We start from the raw sequence: 18,264 nt of genomic DNA on the forward strand, positions 1-18,264 counted from the left end.
CGGGGCTGGTGTTGGTGGACGTGAGGGTGTGAGCCTCGAGGCTGGCTAGTGAGGAGATACCTGTGAGCGTGGAGACGGGGCTGGTGTTGGTGGACGTGAGGGTGTGAGCCTCGAGGCTGGCCAGCGAGGAGATACCTGTGAGCGTGGAGACGGGGCTGGTGTTGGTGGACGTGAGGGTGTGAGCCTCGAGGCTGGCTAGTGAGGAGATACCTGTGAGCGTGGAGACGGGGCTGGTGTTGGTGGACGTGAGGGTGTGAGCCTCGAGGCTGGCCAGAGAGGAGAACGATGCGCAGGACTCGTGGCTGCGAGGACTGCGGTCGGGGCGACGAGCTGGGGAGAGCGCGCTTCGGGCCGCTCGTCGCGCGTTGTCCCCCAGCAGCAGCTGCAGTCGCATGTAGAGGTCGCTCTGCGAGGACTTCTTGCCCGGGGCCACAGGCCGGATGCTGCCCCCTTCATCGTCTGCAAGCATCCATCGAGCCATCAGCCCAGCCGCCAATGTCGCAGTAACACTCTTGTAAGGTTGGGACTTTATATTTACTATCAGAAGGATGTTATAATAGTGTCTCATCACATGTATTAATAGATCTTGTGCATAATTGTTAGTCCTTACTAGAAGGATAGCTTCTCAGTGTTGAATCAAAACTTAAGTGGGATTGAACTACTTTTTTCTTTTATTTTTGTAATTTTAAGATTAATAGGAATGTTTTTAAATATTTGATCTACAATCTATATTTGAAGCTACATACAACAAAGATATATGTGTAATTTTTCTCTAACAATAGACCACTTTGTTTAAAACAGTAAATGTGTGAGTACTTATTCCTACAACTATATAACTGCTGCGACCCTAAACTTAATACTACCATTAAAATATTTCAGAAGTGTCGCACAATTTGAGGAAATTTTCAAATGAATAGCAATTAATATTTTATCATGATGTACAATATGTATGCTATTTAACTTTAAAAATTCTTAACAAATTCATGCACGCAAAAACAAAACATGCGATTTCAACAACAAACTCTTACAAAAAATATTACAAGTCACTGACCAACTAAAAGCGCACACATTAAGAACACTTCTCAATAAACATGCTTTGCATTCATTCATGAAAACTGCCCCAGTGTAAAGATTTAGCAAATTTAATGGCTGTGATATGTAGTGGAGGCTACCAAATGCCACACAAAATGATAAACTGTTATACTCAATACATACATACATACTGCACTTGGCCACACAAAGTGCCGTCCGTACATTCTCTGTAATTTCAGCAGGTATTCTGAGCAAATCAGAGAATAAAAAAATAGTGAAACTTCCAAAAGTTAATTATCAAATAGAATGTTGGATAATAACTTTTTAGCACCCCTGAGAAGTGACTACTTCAGCTATTGATGAAAATAATTTACTTGCTAAATTAAATCACACAATAAAAATGTCCATGCAGCCAATATTAAGTTACACGTTAGAACACACCACTAGTGGGGGCAAACAGCACACAGTTTCAGCAGTGACATGTCAGGGTGCAGGCACGCAAGAGTGTGGCTTTCACTCACTAGAGACACTCGTATTTGAACACACCTTCTAAAGATGATAGGTAAACTTAATAGAAACAAAGTTTTCCTTTAACATGAATATCAACACCTATCTTGGAGTTAAATAATGATAAGCAATTGCAAATATAAAAAAATCCCTTTCGGCACAGTCTACAGGCGTAGGTAAATGTTGAAGTAGCTACTTATTCTGGAAATGTTCTGGATACTTCTATAAACTTCTGGAACATTAAAAAAAATGTAAATTTTTTTTGTATTCCATGCAGCAGAAATATTTTGAATGTTTTTAACTCAATGCATCCAACATTGAATAGCTTAGTACGAATTTTTAAAAATTTTTGATCACCTAACATTAATTTTTATCCCTTGCACTAAAACGTGGACATATAAAAATTTGCTTTGGACCAAGGCTAAGGATAATATTAACACTGTTTAAAATAAATTTGAACAAATTTGATAGTAAAGAAGGTTAAATATTTTTGTAGTCACAACTCCCCCGGCTATTACTGTAATAGTTTGTCTCATCAAAAATTGTTTCAGCCAATAGGTATTAAGATAATGTTTAGGTTTTTTTTCAATAAATTATAACGGATTTGATAGTACACCTAATAAAAAAGTTATTTATTAATTTTTTTATATTTTAAGTTTTGTTATTTCCACCCCCTTCAGTAATAGTTGGTGACGTTAAAATAAATAAGAACGGATTCAAGAGTATAGGTACATGGTACGGAATGTTTATTTATTATTTGTTCCAACCTCTGTTGTTTTCAACCCCTTGCAGTAATAGTTTTTATCGAAAATTGTTCCAGAACAAGTTTTAGAATATATTTAGAATATTTACAAGAAATGGTTATATAGTCTATATTTTACCTAATAAGGAAATCATGAATTTTTTTTGTCCTTTAACTTTTGTTTTTTCCACCGTGTGCAACAATGGTTGGTTGGATATCAAAAATTGTTTCAGACAAATGTTTTGGATAAAATTGTTAAGGTTTATAAACATTGTTTTGTGTACTAAGGAAGTAATGAAATTTCTTATTCATTCTACACCTGTTTACTCCTTGAAGTATTGGTTGGTCATATAAAAAAATTATTTAAATGAAAGTTGTAGATAATATATTAAGGTCTCGCAATAAATAAAAATGGATTTAATAGCTAACATGGTTCAGAAAAAATATCTATTTCTGTTTTCACAACTGTTTTTTTTCCAACCACTTGAAGGAATGATTAGTATTATCAAAAATTGTGTCAGAAAAAAGGTTTTAGATTAAAATTACAATATTTACAAACAATTAGAACAAATTTAATAGTGTCCCTTGCTATAATCGTTTGTAGTTCAAAAAATTATTTCGGACAAAAATTGTAGATAATATTTTAAGATTTACATTAAATAAGAATGGATATAATAGTGGTATGGTACGGAAAATATGATTTTTTTTTAAAGATTCTACCCCTGTATTTTTCACCCTCTTGCTGCAAAGGTTTGTTTTATCAAAAATTGTTTTAGACAAAAGTTTTAGATAAAAATTAAACAATTTACAAACAATTTGAACGGATTCAATAGTATGTCTACTAAGGGATTTAAAAAATTTTTTGTCCTTCAACCCTTGTTTTTTCCACCCCTTGCAGTTATGGTTGGTTGTATCAGAAATGTATTTAGACAAAAGTTTTTGGTATTAATCCTACAACTTATAATACAGTTTGAGTGAATGCTATATTGGTATAATTAAGGGAATTATAGATTTTTCTGTTTTTAAAAAAAACTTCCCCATTCTATCCTTTTGGTAGAATTTTGCCCATTAATGTAAAACCTTCCCTTAATTCTACCCCTTTGGTAGAATTTTTCCCCTTTATCGAACTCGGCCGAGATTTTCCATTACCATATTTAATGTATTAGTTTGGAAGTGATTTGTATAAAATTATGGCAGTTATCGTGACCATAAAATTGTGATATATAGATAGACATATAAAGGATTGAGATGACTATGGTTTTGGGGTCTATGGACCATGAAAGGAAAAATTATGTAAAAATGTTGCGTTGAGTCGCACCAACAGCTACCACACGCAGGCAGGCAGGCACACAAAGCTACGGCACATGCGGACAACACGACATCGGTTGGCGTGCCTGCCAGTTGGTTGAGCCCCGTGGAGCTGCCGGCCACGCTCCACAGCGACCTGATCTTACCCAGCACCACGCTGGGCCAGTGCCAGCTCTCGGCGGAGCTGCTCATGGACACTGCACACAGGCACACAGTCTGCCCTCCCGTCCCTCTCGTCCCTCTCTCCCGTCGGCTACTTTCCCACTAGTCACAATACACAACAACTATTTGGGACTTTCAACACTACATGAGCCATTCATGGAAATAAAAGTTTTCATTTTGATACTAAGTTTAATACTAATCTGAGTTCTAAGTGGTAACATAGGGAGGTAACAAACAACAAAGTAAGAGAAACATTATTACACTCTTTATCAAAGAAAAAAAATATATACCCACATTACTTTTCCTTGCAAAAAAGCATTATATAACCAATGTTTCCATTATTGCTGATAATGTAAAATTAGTGTGTTAAAATGTAAATTCCTTCAAAATTATGGTAATTATGTATATGCTAATAACTTTCCATTTACAATCAACAAAAAATTAAAACATTAATATTCAGATTAAAAAGTTACATAAAAACACAATGAGCACAGTCAACCTGGTTGACACATGCATGTTACTCTGACTCAATTCGTATTGAGTGATTTGGAAACACAGACATTCTGGTTGATTGTAGATGGCATCTGCACAGATGACTGTAACCACCACCAATGTAACTAGAGAAGGAGTCTCCACTGTTACACACAATTAGACATATTAGGCAAGTTAGGGCAGCATAGCTGAAGCTCTGGAGTGATGTCACAGCTTGGCTCCTAGAAGCCCTGTGAGATCGCCAGAGTGTCAGCATGGATGAGGCGTGGTCCGGATCTGTCCCCTCGCTGAGCCCACGGACTACGGATGGACTTGGGGCTGAGGAAGAACCTCCGCCGGCTCTGAGGCAGTGATCAGAGCTGATCAGCCCGCATGGCAACTAGAAGCCTCGCTGGGACTCACCAGAGAGTGCAGAAGGGTTGTCCAGAGGGTCGGCTTGGCTGAGGCGTGGTCCGGATCTGTCCCCTCGCTGCGCCCACGGACTACGGATGGACTTGGGGCTGAGGAAGAACCTCCGCCGGCTCTGAGGCAGTATGATCAGCCCGCATGGCAACTAGAAGCCTCGCTGGGACTCACCAGAGAGTGCAGAAGGGTTGTCCAGAGGGTCGGCTTGGCTGAGGCGTGGTCCGGATCTGTCCCCTCGCTGCGCCCACGGACTACGAATGGACTTGGGGCTGAGGAAGAACCTCCGTCGGCTCTGAGGTGGTGTGGGGCAGCCTGTGTTAAGCACACAACTATTACTCTCCGAATCTGGCTTTAATTGAATTAGCATGTAGGTTTTAATAAATTTTTTATCTGTGTATTTTTGTAATTATGTATATGCGGGATTGGTCACCCTGCAAGTCCACGATATGGGTTGGATACGGAGAGAGTTCTTTTTGATTTCAGACATTTCCATTAATTATGAAGCAAACATTTCCTGGCATTGGTATATTATATTTATTTTAAATTTATTTTAAAGGGTGAAATCGAGTTATCTGGGAAATTTCCAAACCACTGATATAACACGCTACGTTAGAAATTTGCTCTTTCTTAACTGATAAAATGGATGTAGCCAAACATTTGTTGCAGACATGTTTGTTATAATGATCAACAAATGTTTTTATTTGTAAAGATCAATTATTGATAGTACACCCCATTAGAAAAAAAATGGCTGTCTACGGGAACATGTTGGATCTCTTAGTGCTTGGAAAACACGTGCTTATTTACAGGGAAAGTTTATGGTAGGGAAATTCTTGAAACAGAACAAAATGTTTCACCGCAAACTATGTCTTAACATGCAGCACTCAAGATCTCACAAGTACAAATAAGAAATAGCTTCCGCACAGTTTTGGAGATCTACAATAAATCATTGAATTTGTGAGGCTGATGTTACTGTTTGCAGTTGGGGAAAATTGGGTTCAAATTCCAGAACAGTCGCCATGGTTGGTTTTCACGGATGTTTAACATCTCTCCGTTTGAATGGTGGGATGCTTTTAAATTTAATGGCAAGGCCAATTACTTCTCTTCTTCCTGAATGGTGAAATGTTTATACGCCTTTAATAGTCACATTTTCAACGATACGTTGTCATACAAAATTGGTACTAAGCCCAAAAGCCGACTTGATCAATACTGAAATCCTCCTACTAACACTATGACGTGAGAATGTCTTCAATCCAGACGAACAACAATGAAAGCTAAGGATACTGACGAGGCGCACTGACGCAGCACTGAAGGCCGCATGAGCGGTGACTCACTCTGCGTCATGGAGGTGGGCGGAGCCTCGTGCCTGGCCAGGCTGCGAGTGGAGGAGGGTCGCGCCTTGGGCAGCCGGCTCGGGCACTCCGACCAATCAGCGGGCTGCGCGGCGGGGCTGCCCTCCTGGCGAGACTGCGGGCAGACACGCGCGGCGCTTCAGGCTACATCCCCCGTCACACGCCACTGGCTGCGTCACAGCGGGCAACAGACACCCACCTGCATGTAGGACGTGAAGTGGCCGTTGGTCTTGACCTTGGGCCGCATCTGGGCGCCCGCCTTCACCTCGCCGTAGGGGCAGCTCTGGTCGGCGCTGCCCACGCTCTTCTTGGGCGGCAGGGCTGCACACACAGCACCCGCCCGTGTTACAACATACCTCCTCCATCTTCTGGTATGCACGTATCCTAACTGCAGAATTTGCAACAGGTTAAGAAGTCCACGAGAGAACCCAACTGCCCGACAAGTATGGTAAGGTATCCTGATGATGGTAACGGGGTGGTATAGTCCCCGCTGACCGAGCAGGGGGGGTTGTGCAGGGACTGCGGAGGGGCGACTCACCCTGGTCGCCGCACAGCGGACACGCCTCGTTGCGGAACATGCAGGAGTAGCAGCGCTCGTGGCCGCACGCGTCGATCAGCTTCCTCTTCTTGCCCTTGTCGAACGGCATGTTGCAGCTGGGACAGCAGCCTGTGGTGGCCTCGCTCTCCAGCAGGCGCCTGATGGCCGCGAGGTCTGCAACAAGCACAGCGCGCCGTCACTACCTCGCTGCCATTACAAGACTGCAGCAAGGTATGCCTCCGTCAGCGATTGTTCCCTTGTGATTGGCGGCCGTCTGCAAGAGAAGTCATCGCCCTGTTTGGCCGGGGCCATTCAGGACGCGTTTGCTACCGCACTGGGTGGCTGTGATTGGTGCGCTGGTGCTGACAGAAGACGTGTACCTGAAACGAACCCAGCCGACCACGAAACAGAAGACAATACTACAATTTGTTTTAACATACAACTGGTCTAGCAAGCTTTCTGTCGGAAGTACAAGTCCCTAGCCTGGCGATGCAACAGGCAGTAATGACAGCAGCTTTGTTCTTATTGGCCAAACCGAGCTTATCTCGCTTATCACTGTAGGCCCGGATATTGCGCGGAGCCATTCGACGATAAGTTTAACTTCCAACGCCTTGCAACGTCTTCAACTGGGCCACAGTTGTTTGGACACGCCCGTAGACACGGACCAATCACAGGCCAGCTGGCAGGGAACAGAGGACCTCTGCAAACCACCACATGGAGTGAGACCCGATGAGCCAGTTCGCGATTAATTGACGTTTTTTAACTGACAGTAAGTATTATTAAAATGCGATCAACGCCGTCTTTCTTTCCGTAGTTTTAAGTCCGAAGCACACGCGCTCACTGGCAGCCGTAGGGCCAACAATGAAGTCTCTCCCCGCCAGGGCGCATGCGCCACTGGTGCCAACACAGACGCGCAAAACCACCAGTAGCTCCCGACACCAGCATGGCTGCAACTTCCTGTCTGCTTAGGGGGGCGCGGAAGACTACCATACTGGAAAATTACCATAATTACGGTATTCCACCTGGCCTCTTCGAAAAAGGCGGAAAAGTACCATAACGGAAATCTGCCATACGTTCAAAGGACGAGACGAAATTCTGCCATATTTTCATATACACTCTATGGAAATAGTACAGCGGCATTGCCTTCGAAGTAGTGTATAGAATACTCAGTAGGTAGCGCTGTCAACCCTCTAGCTGTTTCTCAGGTTAACAAACTTTAAAGCCGACTGATAGCGCTTCTGACGGTGATAGTTGCTTCCTATAACCCATTTTTGGAAACATTTGTTTCTATTAGTGCGCGATCTGTTGAGTTAATTTATGACTGGGACACAGAAATAAATATATATAAACCAACCCACCATCTCCATCAGACACACACGCGTGCTCTGCGCGGCTGACGGGCAGATGTGTCCACCGCACTGCAGTGACGAGGCAGTGCGCGTCGTGCCCAGGCTGCTAGCCTTCGTCACGAGACAGTCGTATTGCGTTCATGTTGGCAACGCTTCCTTCTGCGCCGGCTACGTCAACACTGCTGTTGCGATGCTACTGAGCGCTCGTTATTCGTCTGTTAAATAACATATCTACATGCAATTTTGTACGAATAAAAATAATAAAGTAAAAGGAATATAAACAAAGCGTGAGTTACGCGACTGAGAATAATGTTTATCACGACGTGTCGAGATGTGCTCAAAAGGACAGGCCATGAGCAGGTTGGCTGACGAACACGGAAGCGGAAGGCGGGTCGTTGTGGAGATGAGGCCGACACAATCCCGGGACTAGAGACTGGCGCTTCCTCCCGCGACAACTCCGACACGCACGAGTCAGCGGCTGACGTCATTCCAGGCGTTCCACTCGGAGGCGTGCGTGCCGGAACGAAGTCCTACTGGCAGGAATAAAGACCGCGAAACATAATGAATCTAAGATGGCGTCTGTGTCGTATCCCATCCCTACTCCATGTCTGAGGTCACATATTTTCCAATGAATCACCCTTGGAAATCAAGCGTGAAGACCTGGCAGTGGGACGGCTGGTGTCCCAGTTGGAGACCCACACGGGTGTGTTTAGCGATGACGTGAGTGACTGCCGACCTCCCACGCCTGCACGCCCCTCTGTTGGGTCGCGTGACGCAGTTCTGCTGCGGGCGACACACCGCACTGCATCTGGTCTCCGCTCGTTGTTCGCAGAGGGTTACACAAACTGGAATTACCTACCATTAGCTTACAGCCCGCCTGGTAACAATTCGCGATCCAAATAAGTTTGCCTTCTTGCTGTTTCAGTGATAGAGCCACAATGAACACACGACGAGAACAATACACAAACAGGACACGCAAAGAACACAAAATTTACTCAATGGACACACAGGACACACAATTAATCCCCACAGTACACACAATAAACACACAGAACACATTCAGTACACACACAATGGACTCACAAATCACACACTGGACACACAATGAACACACAATACACACACAGGACTTGCAATGGACATGTATGCAGCTTAACATTTGGCGTAGTGGTTCTTTTTTAACACAATCATTCTTCTCGTGACTTCTAGTATTTCTTTTCAGGACAAAATCCTTGTTGCAGTATCTACAGCGGCGACCTTCCGATACAGCTGCAGACTACAAACCAGGATCCATGTTAACTTCTGTGACTAATGCTAGATGCAAAATGAGATTTAAATTTGAAACAGATACTAATAAAAACGAATCAGCGAGAGTTAATTTTTCAATTTTGAAAGACTCGTGACCAAATAGTTCTGCTTATGAACAACAGATGTCGCCACATGTTGCGTGGAGGTAAATATTTATTTTTCATGTGGGATGCGGGATGCTCACTCACGATCGCAAGAGAAGGAGGGCTTCGCTAGACACCAAGGAGAAGGGAATTCGCCTTGAATGACTGTGATTCTCAACCGTCTTAAGGCATTATTGGACTGAGTAACGATTTTTGTTTGAATTTCACCTGATAAAAACATTTAAGTGCTGATTTAGTAACAGAAATACACTAATTAAATGTAACTCAGAGTAAAATTGTATTACTTATTGTGTGAAAAATGTTCATGAAGAGATCGATTTCTCAGAAATAACCATAAGCATTCGGGAAACATCAGCAGATGTCTAGCCAGGAATAATCAGGAGCACACGTATAAAACTAAAGCACGTTTTCCTAAACCTGATCACTAAAAAACAAAATTTTTAAAAATTACAAAACATTCAGACAATAATAAATAATTAAAAAAATTACCACAATTCTGGCTTGTGGTATAACTCTATCCTTGCTAAACTAAAGAGAGTTCACAAGCTGGCAAAATCTGTTTTTGTAATTTTTTTATTTTTAAAGTCTTTTAACACATGTCAATTATACAAAAAATAGTATTATAAATACATAACGACCGAGAAACCCAGCGAAGCGGGTACTTGACGCTATTAGAACATAAAATTATATCCTTACAGATTTTCGCCCATGACTATGTGAATGTTTAAATGAAAAATAAACAATTCAATTCAAACTAAAATCTTGTAAGAATATAAAATTTGTATTGGTGAAATGTGAAACGCAATAGCCGCGACCTCACATGCCATTCACTGGGCCGAGTTGTATATACAAGGATCGTGATTAGAGACCGGAAAAAATGGCGATTTCAACGACTTTTGGGTTAGACTCCATGATCCTTCATGCACTCGGGCAAATGCCACGTGCTCATTGGCTACTGACTCGTGACACATGTTAACTGGGATGCTCGAGATTGTAATACGTATTTTGTTGAAGGTTTTTCACTGGCCCAGAGTCCTCCAGGTGAACAGTGAACGGGAGTGTGCAGTGACGAGGACCCAGGCTCCCGCCCACGCAGGCGGACACGTGGCCGTGTAGCAGCGCCCAGCTGGCCGAGGGTCAAGGGCGCGGCCCGCCTCCTGAATGGACCGCTGGCGTGACGTCACCGCGGCACAGGTGTGTGGCCCCCTCCCCCCTCTCCCCCTCCCACTGCCAGGTCTGGCCATTCACGCCGGCTGCTCGCAACACACAACACACTCCCGGCTGATCCTGTTCCTCGACCAACAACGCGGTGGTTGCATCGGGGACACGCATGGTCGTTGATCTACACGGGAGCAGATCCCGGGCCACCCTGGAACTAAGAACCCCTTCGCTGAGGGGTGGACACATGTAAACATAAAAACTATGTTTGATGGGCAACTTTCTGTATAACATACAGTTTTCTGCTTACTGCATGAATATCGGCAAAAATACGGACAGTGTACAACATGCGAGCACCCTATCCAGACACGCACTACTCTCGGGTTACCCCCCCCCCCTTTCCCCCCCCCCTTCCACACAACTTGAGAATCCTACAGATTTGCGATCCTGCTTGAGATCCTTCCACAATGTACAACTGTTGTGTTGTTGTGTCGCCATTTCTTTAATCAGTTTCCTTGAGTGATTTAGGTTACTTCAGTCGTGTTGCCTTATCACTGGGGGCAGGCATTTTTCGCGGGGAAAAAATCTAAACGTCTATTAGACTGCAACTAGCTATACCTGCACGAGCGGTTTCTTCCTTCTGATTGGCGACCGTCTGCGAGAGAGCCACTCAGGACGTGTTTGCTTCCGCACTGGATGACTGTGATTGGTGTTGCGGACATGTATCTGAAAGAACCTCTACCAGATTCACGAAACACAGACGATGCTACAATGTTTCATCTTCCAGCTACTCTCGGAATCTTTTCGCGAAAAATGCATGGCCGTTATCACTGAAAGCGAAACACTGTGACTTCTTGCTGTGCAGGCTATGGTTGGAACAAACCTTCCCTGACACTCAGTGCAGACCTTCAAGCGAGCCACAGACACTCTCTCCGGTCCAGCGGAACAAGACAGCTGGGGTTGACTGCATGCCAGTCACGCGTGAGGTGTGTTCCAGGTAGCTTTCGATCCACGAATTCGCTTCTGTTAGTACGATTCCTGTGAAATTCGCGTTATACCGTGATTCCATGTTAGAATTCATGAATGTTTATGTAACATGTAGTGAGGTCGATGTTATTTGTGTGATGATGAGTGTCGCACGTGAGTAGGCCACGTGGCTTTCCGTAGTTTTTGCAAGGAGTTTCTTCTTCTTCTTCGGGAAATGTCAAATCAGGTGTTCTAACATTGAACAGACCGCTGAGTCATGTCTGCCGCCAGTAACAACCAGCACACGCGGGGGCAGGAGTGGGGGCACTGGCTCGCGGCCATGCGGGGACCCGCCCACTGCTACCACGCGGCCTTCACGAGGTCAGCTCTCGCTCGCAGTTCCCGCCAATCCGCGCGCTCCTCCAGACCACTGAGTCATGTCTGCCGCCAGTAACAGCCAGCACACGTGGGGGCAGGAGTGGGGGCACTGGCTCGCGGCCATGCGGGGACCCGCCCACTGCTACCACGCGGCCTTCACGAGGTCAGCTCTCGCTCGCAGTTCCCGCCAATCCGCGCGCTCCTCCAGACCACTGAGTCATGTCTGCCGCCAGTAACAGCCAGCACACGCGGGGGCAGGAGTGGGGGCACTGGCTCGCGGCCATGCGGGGACCCGCCCACTGCTACCACGCGGCCTTCACGAGGTCAGCTCTCGCTCGCAGTTCCCGCCAATCCGCGCGCTCCTCCAGACCACTGAGTCATGTCTGCCGCCAGTAACAACCAGCACACGCGGGGGCAGGAGTGGGGGCACTGGCTCGCGGCCATGCGGGGACCCGCCCACTGCTACCACGCGGCCTTCACGAGGTCAGCTCTCGCTCGCAGTTCCCGCCAATCCGCGCGCTCCTCCAGACCGCTGAGTCATGTCTGCCGCCAGTAACAGCCAGCACACGCGGGGGCAGGAGTGGGGGCACTGGCTCGCGGCCATGCGGGGACCCGCCCACTGCTACCACGCGGCCTTCACGAGGTCAGCTCTCGCTCGCAGTTCCCGCCAATCCGCACGCTCCTCCAGACCACTGAGTCATGTCTGCCGCCAGTAACAACCAGCACACGCGGGGGCAGGAGTGGGGGCACTGGCTCGCGGCCATGCGGGGACCCGCCCACTGCTACCACGCGGCCTTCACGAGGTCAGCTCTCGCTCGCAGTTCCCGCCAATCCGCGCGCTCCTCCAGACCACTGAGTCATGTCTGACGCCAGTAACAGCCAGCACACGCGGGGGCAGGAGTGGGGGCACTGGCTCGCGGCCATGCGGGGACCCGCCCACTGCTACCACGCGGCCTTCACGAGGTCAGCTCTCGCTCGCAGTTCCCGCCAATCCGCGCGCTCCTCCAGACCACTGAGTCATGTCTGCCGCCAGTAACAACCAGCACACGCGGGGGCAGGAGTGGGGGCACTGGCTCGCGGCCATGCGGGGACCCGCCCACTGCTACCACGCGGCCTTCACGAGGTCAGCTCTCGCTCGCAGTTCCCGCCAATCCGCGCGCTCCTCCAGACCACTCCAGGCCGCTCCAGACCATTCCAGACCACTCCAGACTGCTCCAGATCGCTCCAGGCCCCTCCAGACCGCTTCAGATCGCTCCAGGCCACTCCAGACCGCTCCATGCCCCTCCAGATCGCTCCAGGCCACTCCAGACCACTCCAGGCCATTACAGACCGCACCAGGCCCCTCCTGACCATTCCAGACCGCTCCAGACCACTCCAGATCGCTCCAGGCCACTCCAGACCGCTCCATGCCCCTCCAGATCGCTCCAGGCCCCTCCAGACCACTCCAGGCCATTACAGACCGCACCAGGCCCCTCCTGACCATTCCAGACCGCTCCAGACCACTCCAGATCGCTCCAGGCCCCTCCAGACCACTCCAGGCCATTACAGACCGCACCAGGCCCCTCCTGACCATTCCAGACCGCTCCAGACCACTCCAGATCGCTCCAGGCCACTCCAGACCGCTCCAGACCACTCCAGATCGCTCCAGGCCACTCCAGACCGCTCCATGCCCCTCCAGATCGCTCCAGGCCCCTCCAGACCACTCCAGGCCATTACAGACCGCACCAGGCCCCTCCTGACCATTCCAGACCACTCCAGATCGCTCCAGGCCACTCCAGACCGCTCCAGGCCCCTCCAGACCATTACAGACCGCACCAGGCCCCTCCTGACCATTCCAGACCGCTCCAGACCACTCCAGACCGCTCAAGACCACTTCAGACCATTCCAGACCGCTTCAGATCGCTCCACACTGCTCCAGACTGCTCAAGACTACTTCAGACCATTCCAGACCGCTTCAGATCGCTCCAGACTGCTCCAGACTGCTCCAGACTGCTCCTGACTGCTCCAGACTGCTCCAGACTGCTCCACATACCACCCCGCTGCAACTGCGTTGCGCTCACGCAGGATAATCTTGATGTCAATACTTCAATGAGTCAGAAACTAGACTTGAAAGATATCTTCATAGATGAGCCCCTGGAACACTGGGATACATATAAGGGCGAACAAGTCGTATTTTCAGTAATAGCAGCTTCTGCGATTCTTTAAAGTTGTTTGCAGCCATTCAGAAGGTTAAAAAAAAATAGCTGGCATCAAGATATACTTTTCAAGGTTACTTTACATTTAAGAGACTTTTAAGGAGATATTCGGAAATATCTTGAAAACCGAGAGATTTCTCACGTAAAACGAAACCACTGGGAACAGAATAGTTCCGAGTCTACACACGGGTAAACATGACTCATCACCCCGGCTGTGACCAACTCAGGGAGGCATTGCGTGTGTCTAGAGAACTGCGGCCCATCATCAGCTGTGCACGTGTGTGTAACATTTACTAGTCTTCAGTGTGGTTTCATTGTCATTTGTTTTTATGTTAAAATATATTTAAAAATAGGTACTCTTATAATTTATAAGTAGAGACCGGAAAAATTCGCAGATTCCTTTCGAGACAGGCTGGAATCCAAACTCGTTTAGCTTAATGCTGCGTCAGTGATTGGACCGCAATATACCTGAAGGACTCTGAGCCAATGGCAAACACTCAACAAAAGAAGTATCGAATCATAAGAATCGCAGTAAACAGGTGTCCCGAGTCGGTAGCCAATGACCAGGTGATAGTTGCCCGAGTACATAGAGAATCGTGGAATCTATCCTAGTAGTCATTGTAACCGCGAATTTTTCCAGTCCCTATTTATAAGAACAAATATTTGGAAAATGTGTAGTTATATTCAGGTGAATAACAGACGTTCTAACACACATCAGGTACATGTGCCAGCTAAGGGTGGGAGAATCAGAGCCAATCAGGTAGAACGTGCTGGAGCAGAGAGTACTGAAGGCTGCAGACTGCAGCCAGAGACGCTGCACCGAGGAGACTGTCGCTCGGCCTTGCAGCCTGGGAGGCTGCATGCAGTGTGTGCAGTGGGCGCGGTCTGCCCAACCACTCCTCGGCCGTGTGTCGAGTGGCGCAGCGCCGACCACAGCGGCCGTGTGTCGAGTGGCGCAGCGCCGACCACAGCGGCCGTGTGTCGAGTGGCGCAACGCCGACCACAGCGGCCGTGTGTCGAGTGGCGCAGCGCCGACCCCAGCGGCCGTGTGTCGAGTGGCGCAGAGCCGACCACAGCGGCCGTGTGTCGAGTGGCGCAGCGCCGACCACAGCGGCCGTGTGTCGAGTGGCGCAGCGCCGACCCCAGCGGCCGTGTGTCGAGTGGCGCAGAGCCGACCACAGCGGCCGTGTGTCGAGAGGCGCAGCGCCGACCACAGCGGCCGTGTGTCGAGTGGCGCAGCGCCGACCACAGCGGCCGTGTGTCGAGTGGCGCAGCGCCGACCACAGCGGCCGTGTGTCGAGTGGCGCAGCGCCGACCCCAGCGGCCGTGTGTCGAGTGGCGCAGAGCCGACCACAGCGGCCGTGTGTCGAGAGGCGCAGAGCCGACCACAGCGGCCGTGTGTCGAGTGGCGCAGCGCCGACCACAGCGGCCGTGTGTCGAGTGGCGCAGCGCCGACCCCAGCGGCCGTGTGTCGAGTGGCGCAGCGCCGACCACAGCGGCCGTGTGTCGAGTGGCGCAGCGCCGACCACAGCGGCCGTGTGTCGAGTGGCGCAGAGCCGACCACAGCGGCCGTGTGTCGAGTGGCGCAGCGCCGACCCCAGCGGCCGTGTGTCGAGTGGCGCAGAGCCGACCACAGCGGCCGTGTGTCGAGAGGCGCAGAGCCGACCACAGCGGCCGTGTGTCGAGTGGCGCAGCGCCGACCACAGCGGCCGTGTGTCGAGTGGCGCAGCGCCGACCACAGCGGCCGTGTGTCGAGTGGCGCAGAGCCGACCACAGCGGCCGTGTGTCGAGTGGCGCAGCGCCGACCCCAGCGGCCGTGTGTCGAGTGGCGCAGCGCCGACCCCAGCGGCCGTGTGTCGAGTGGCGCAGAGCCGACCCCAGCGGACGTGTGTCGAGTGGCGCAGCGCCGACCACAGCGTCCGTGTGTCGAGTGGCGCAGAGCCGACCACAGCGGCCGTGTGTCGAGTGGCGCAGCGCCGACCACAGCGGCCGTGTGTCGAGTGGCGCAGCGCCGACCCCAGCGGCCGTGTGTCGAGTGGCGCAGCGCCGACCCCAGCGGCCGTGTGTCGAGTGGCGCAGAGCCGACCACAGCGGCCGTGTGTCGAGAGGCGCAGAGCCGACCACAGCGGCCGTGTGTCGAGTGGCGCAGAGCCGACCCCAGCGGCCGCGTGAGAAATGCGACCGGCCTTGGGCGACCTCCCCGCGCCCACCAGGTGTCGCGAACTGCCGCTACAGGTCGGGCGAGCTGGTCGACACACGAGTGATGCAGTCATACCACCACACCTCACACATGCACGCACACAAACTAGCACAGGCGATCGGTTATTGCTTATAGCGACATTATTTTCGCCAAGCCGCCTCACAAACCATTCTTGGCTGGAAAAATTTATTTTTAAATTACGTGATTACTTGATCTATCTTGACGCCAATGACGGTTATCCTATGCTTCCAAGCTTCGGTCACCAGCAAGAGCCAGTCCGACCGAAGCAGAGCCCAGTACACACTCTTGTTATCGAGCAGCACGGTGCCACGGGGCAAAAAGGACTACAACTGCCAACCTGCGGAACAAGGGTCTCGCTGCACTACGCAACTGGCCACAGTGTCTGTCCGCGCCGAAACTACAGACGAAAGTCCGCCATCATTACGCAGTACCAACCTTGACCCACTTTTTGAACGTGACGCTATCGCAGCTGGATATCAGTTTAACAACACACTGCCTTCGAGCATCACCCGTTCCACGCGCGCAGATTGTCGGATTGGAAGCGAGACCGGGCGAGTTGGGCGGCTGATAAGCCGAGGCGCCAGTCTGCCCGGTGATTGGGCGAGGTTAGCCGCCACTGACTTGGCCCGGCGGCGAGTCGGAACAACACAGCACAACCACTCGAGCGAACACGAGCAGCTGTTCTGCTGTTCTGCTGTTCTGGAGCTGCACACACGGGTCGCTGGTTCGATGACCTCTACATTGTGAAGGAAATGTTATAATTAATTTAAGATATAAAAAAAATGGATTGTCTGTAAAGTCGGTTTACGGACGATAGTTTAACGTGACAACGTCATTACAAAACATTGATGAAATGATTGCATACTTTTATGAATAAAATTGAATCATTTTTATTGAATTATCACTATTTTGTATGGATACAAAGAAGGAGTGAAATGAAATCTACAATTTAATTGATAAATTTACTTTTATTTGCACTCATTATTTCAAATATGTTTATTACTTTAACGAAGAGATTATTTTAACTATAAATTTTATACATGTTTGCTATTTAACTTCTTCCAATCTGTGTTATTCTGTTAAGGATAGGACGATGATAGGAAAAGTAGGAAACGAATGGGAGTGTTTCAAGTTTAATGTGCCTCGAAAAAGTCAAATCGATGGTTGTTCCAATCGAGTGGAAGAGAGATAGATGCGGCGCAAGGGTACAATGAGCGTAACGGGACACAGCGTAACGGGACAATGTGCGTTACGGGACACTTTTTGGTGCGTGCAGCTTGCGTTCATCGATTTATTAGACGTTGTCACGTCAAAAACCTTTATTATTGTGATTATCAGATAAAAATTATATTTGTAAACTTTTTCAAGTGTATTTATATCAGTTTCCCATATGTATATTGATCTGAAGTAACTTGTAAGCTTCCATTTTCGCTGGATAAAAGTGTCTATGGAATGTTTAGTAGTCTCCTGGCCGTTTTCATGGGAGTGTTTGTGGGATTATGTTCCCGTATAATATAATTTTTTTGATTATAAATTATTACATTATTATAAATAAGTTATTAAGATTTGAATACATATTCAACGTATTTATTGATTGCCATTGTTAATAAATTTGTCTAATTTATTTTTTCCAAATTAAATAATTAATTTTATACGCGTTTATATTAATATTTAATACTATGTATTTATTTAATTATTCTGATGAATTTATACTTGACCGTATTTATAATATCACTCCAGTGTTTTTATATTATAACTATTAATTATTTGCAAGCAAAATTAAAGTTATTTTTTTTATTCCGCCAAAGTAGTAGCTTTAACTTCTAAAGCGCTTACATAACTACAAGCTCCCGTTTTTTTTTCTTTAAAAAAAAAAAAAAAAAAACAAGCAGGTTACAGTTTGTCTAGTTTGAAAGAAATGTTTCCAGAAAAGGAAATTGTAAGTACTGCAGTCCTCGGTTTAGTCGGACGAGTGTGCGGAGAGTGTTGACTGACGAGGCACGGGCGGAGACTACACGAGCACACGGGAGGTGGTTCATGACCGGTGCCG

General features: G+C 48.1%; 1 protein-coding gene across 1 annotated transcript in view; it reads right to left on the bottom strand.

Moving 5' to 3' along the window:
- The window catches only part of LOC134530090 (protein TANC2), a 150,974-nt gene that overhangs the window by 40,169 nt on the left and 92,541 nt on the right, over positions 1–18,264 (bottom strand). Inside the window, exons 2-6 of the mRNA XM_063364674.1 lie at positions 6,536–6,709; positions 6,197–6,318; positions 5,980–6,112; positions 4,820–4,960; positions 211–459 (exon numbers count right to left, since the gene is read on the bottom strand). Coding sequence (XP_063220744.1) covers positions 211–459; positions 4,820–4,960; positions 5,980–6,112; positions 6,197–6,318; positions 6,536–6,709 — 819 coding nt within the window. The remainder of the gene's footprint in view (positions 1–210; positions 460–4,819; positions 4,961–5,979; positions 6,113–6,196; positions 6,319–6,535; positions 6,710–18,264) is intronic.

The sequence above is a fragment of the Bacillus rossius genome, chromosome 3 (assembly GCF_032445375.1).
Source record: "Bacillus rossius redtenbacheri isolate Brsri chromosome 3, Brsri_v3, whole genome shotgun sequence".
In the NCBI taxonomy this organism is placed as follows: Eukaryota; Metazoa; Arthropoda; class Insecta; order Phasmatodea; family Bacillidae; genus Bacillus; species Bacillus rossius.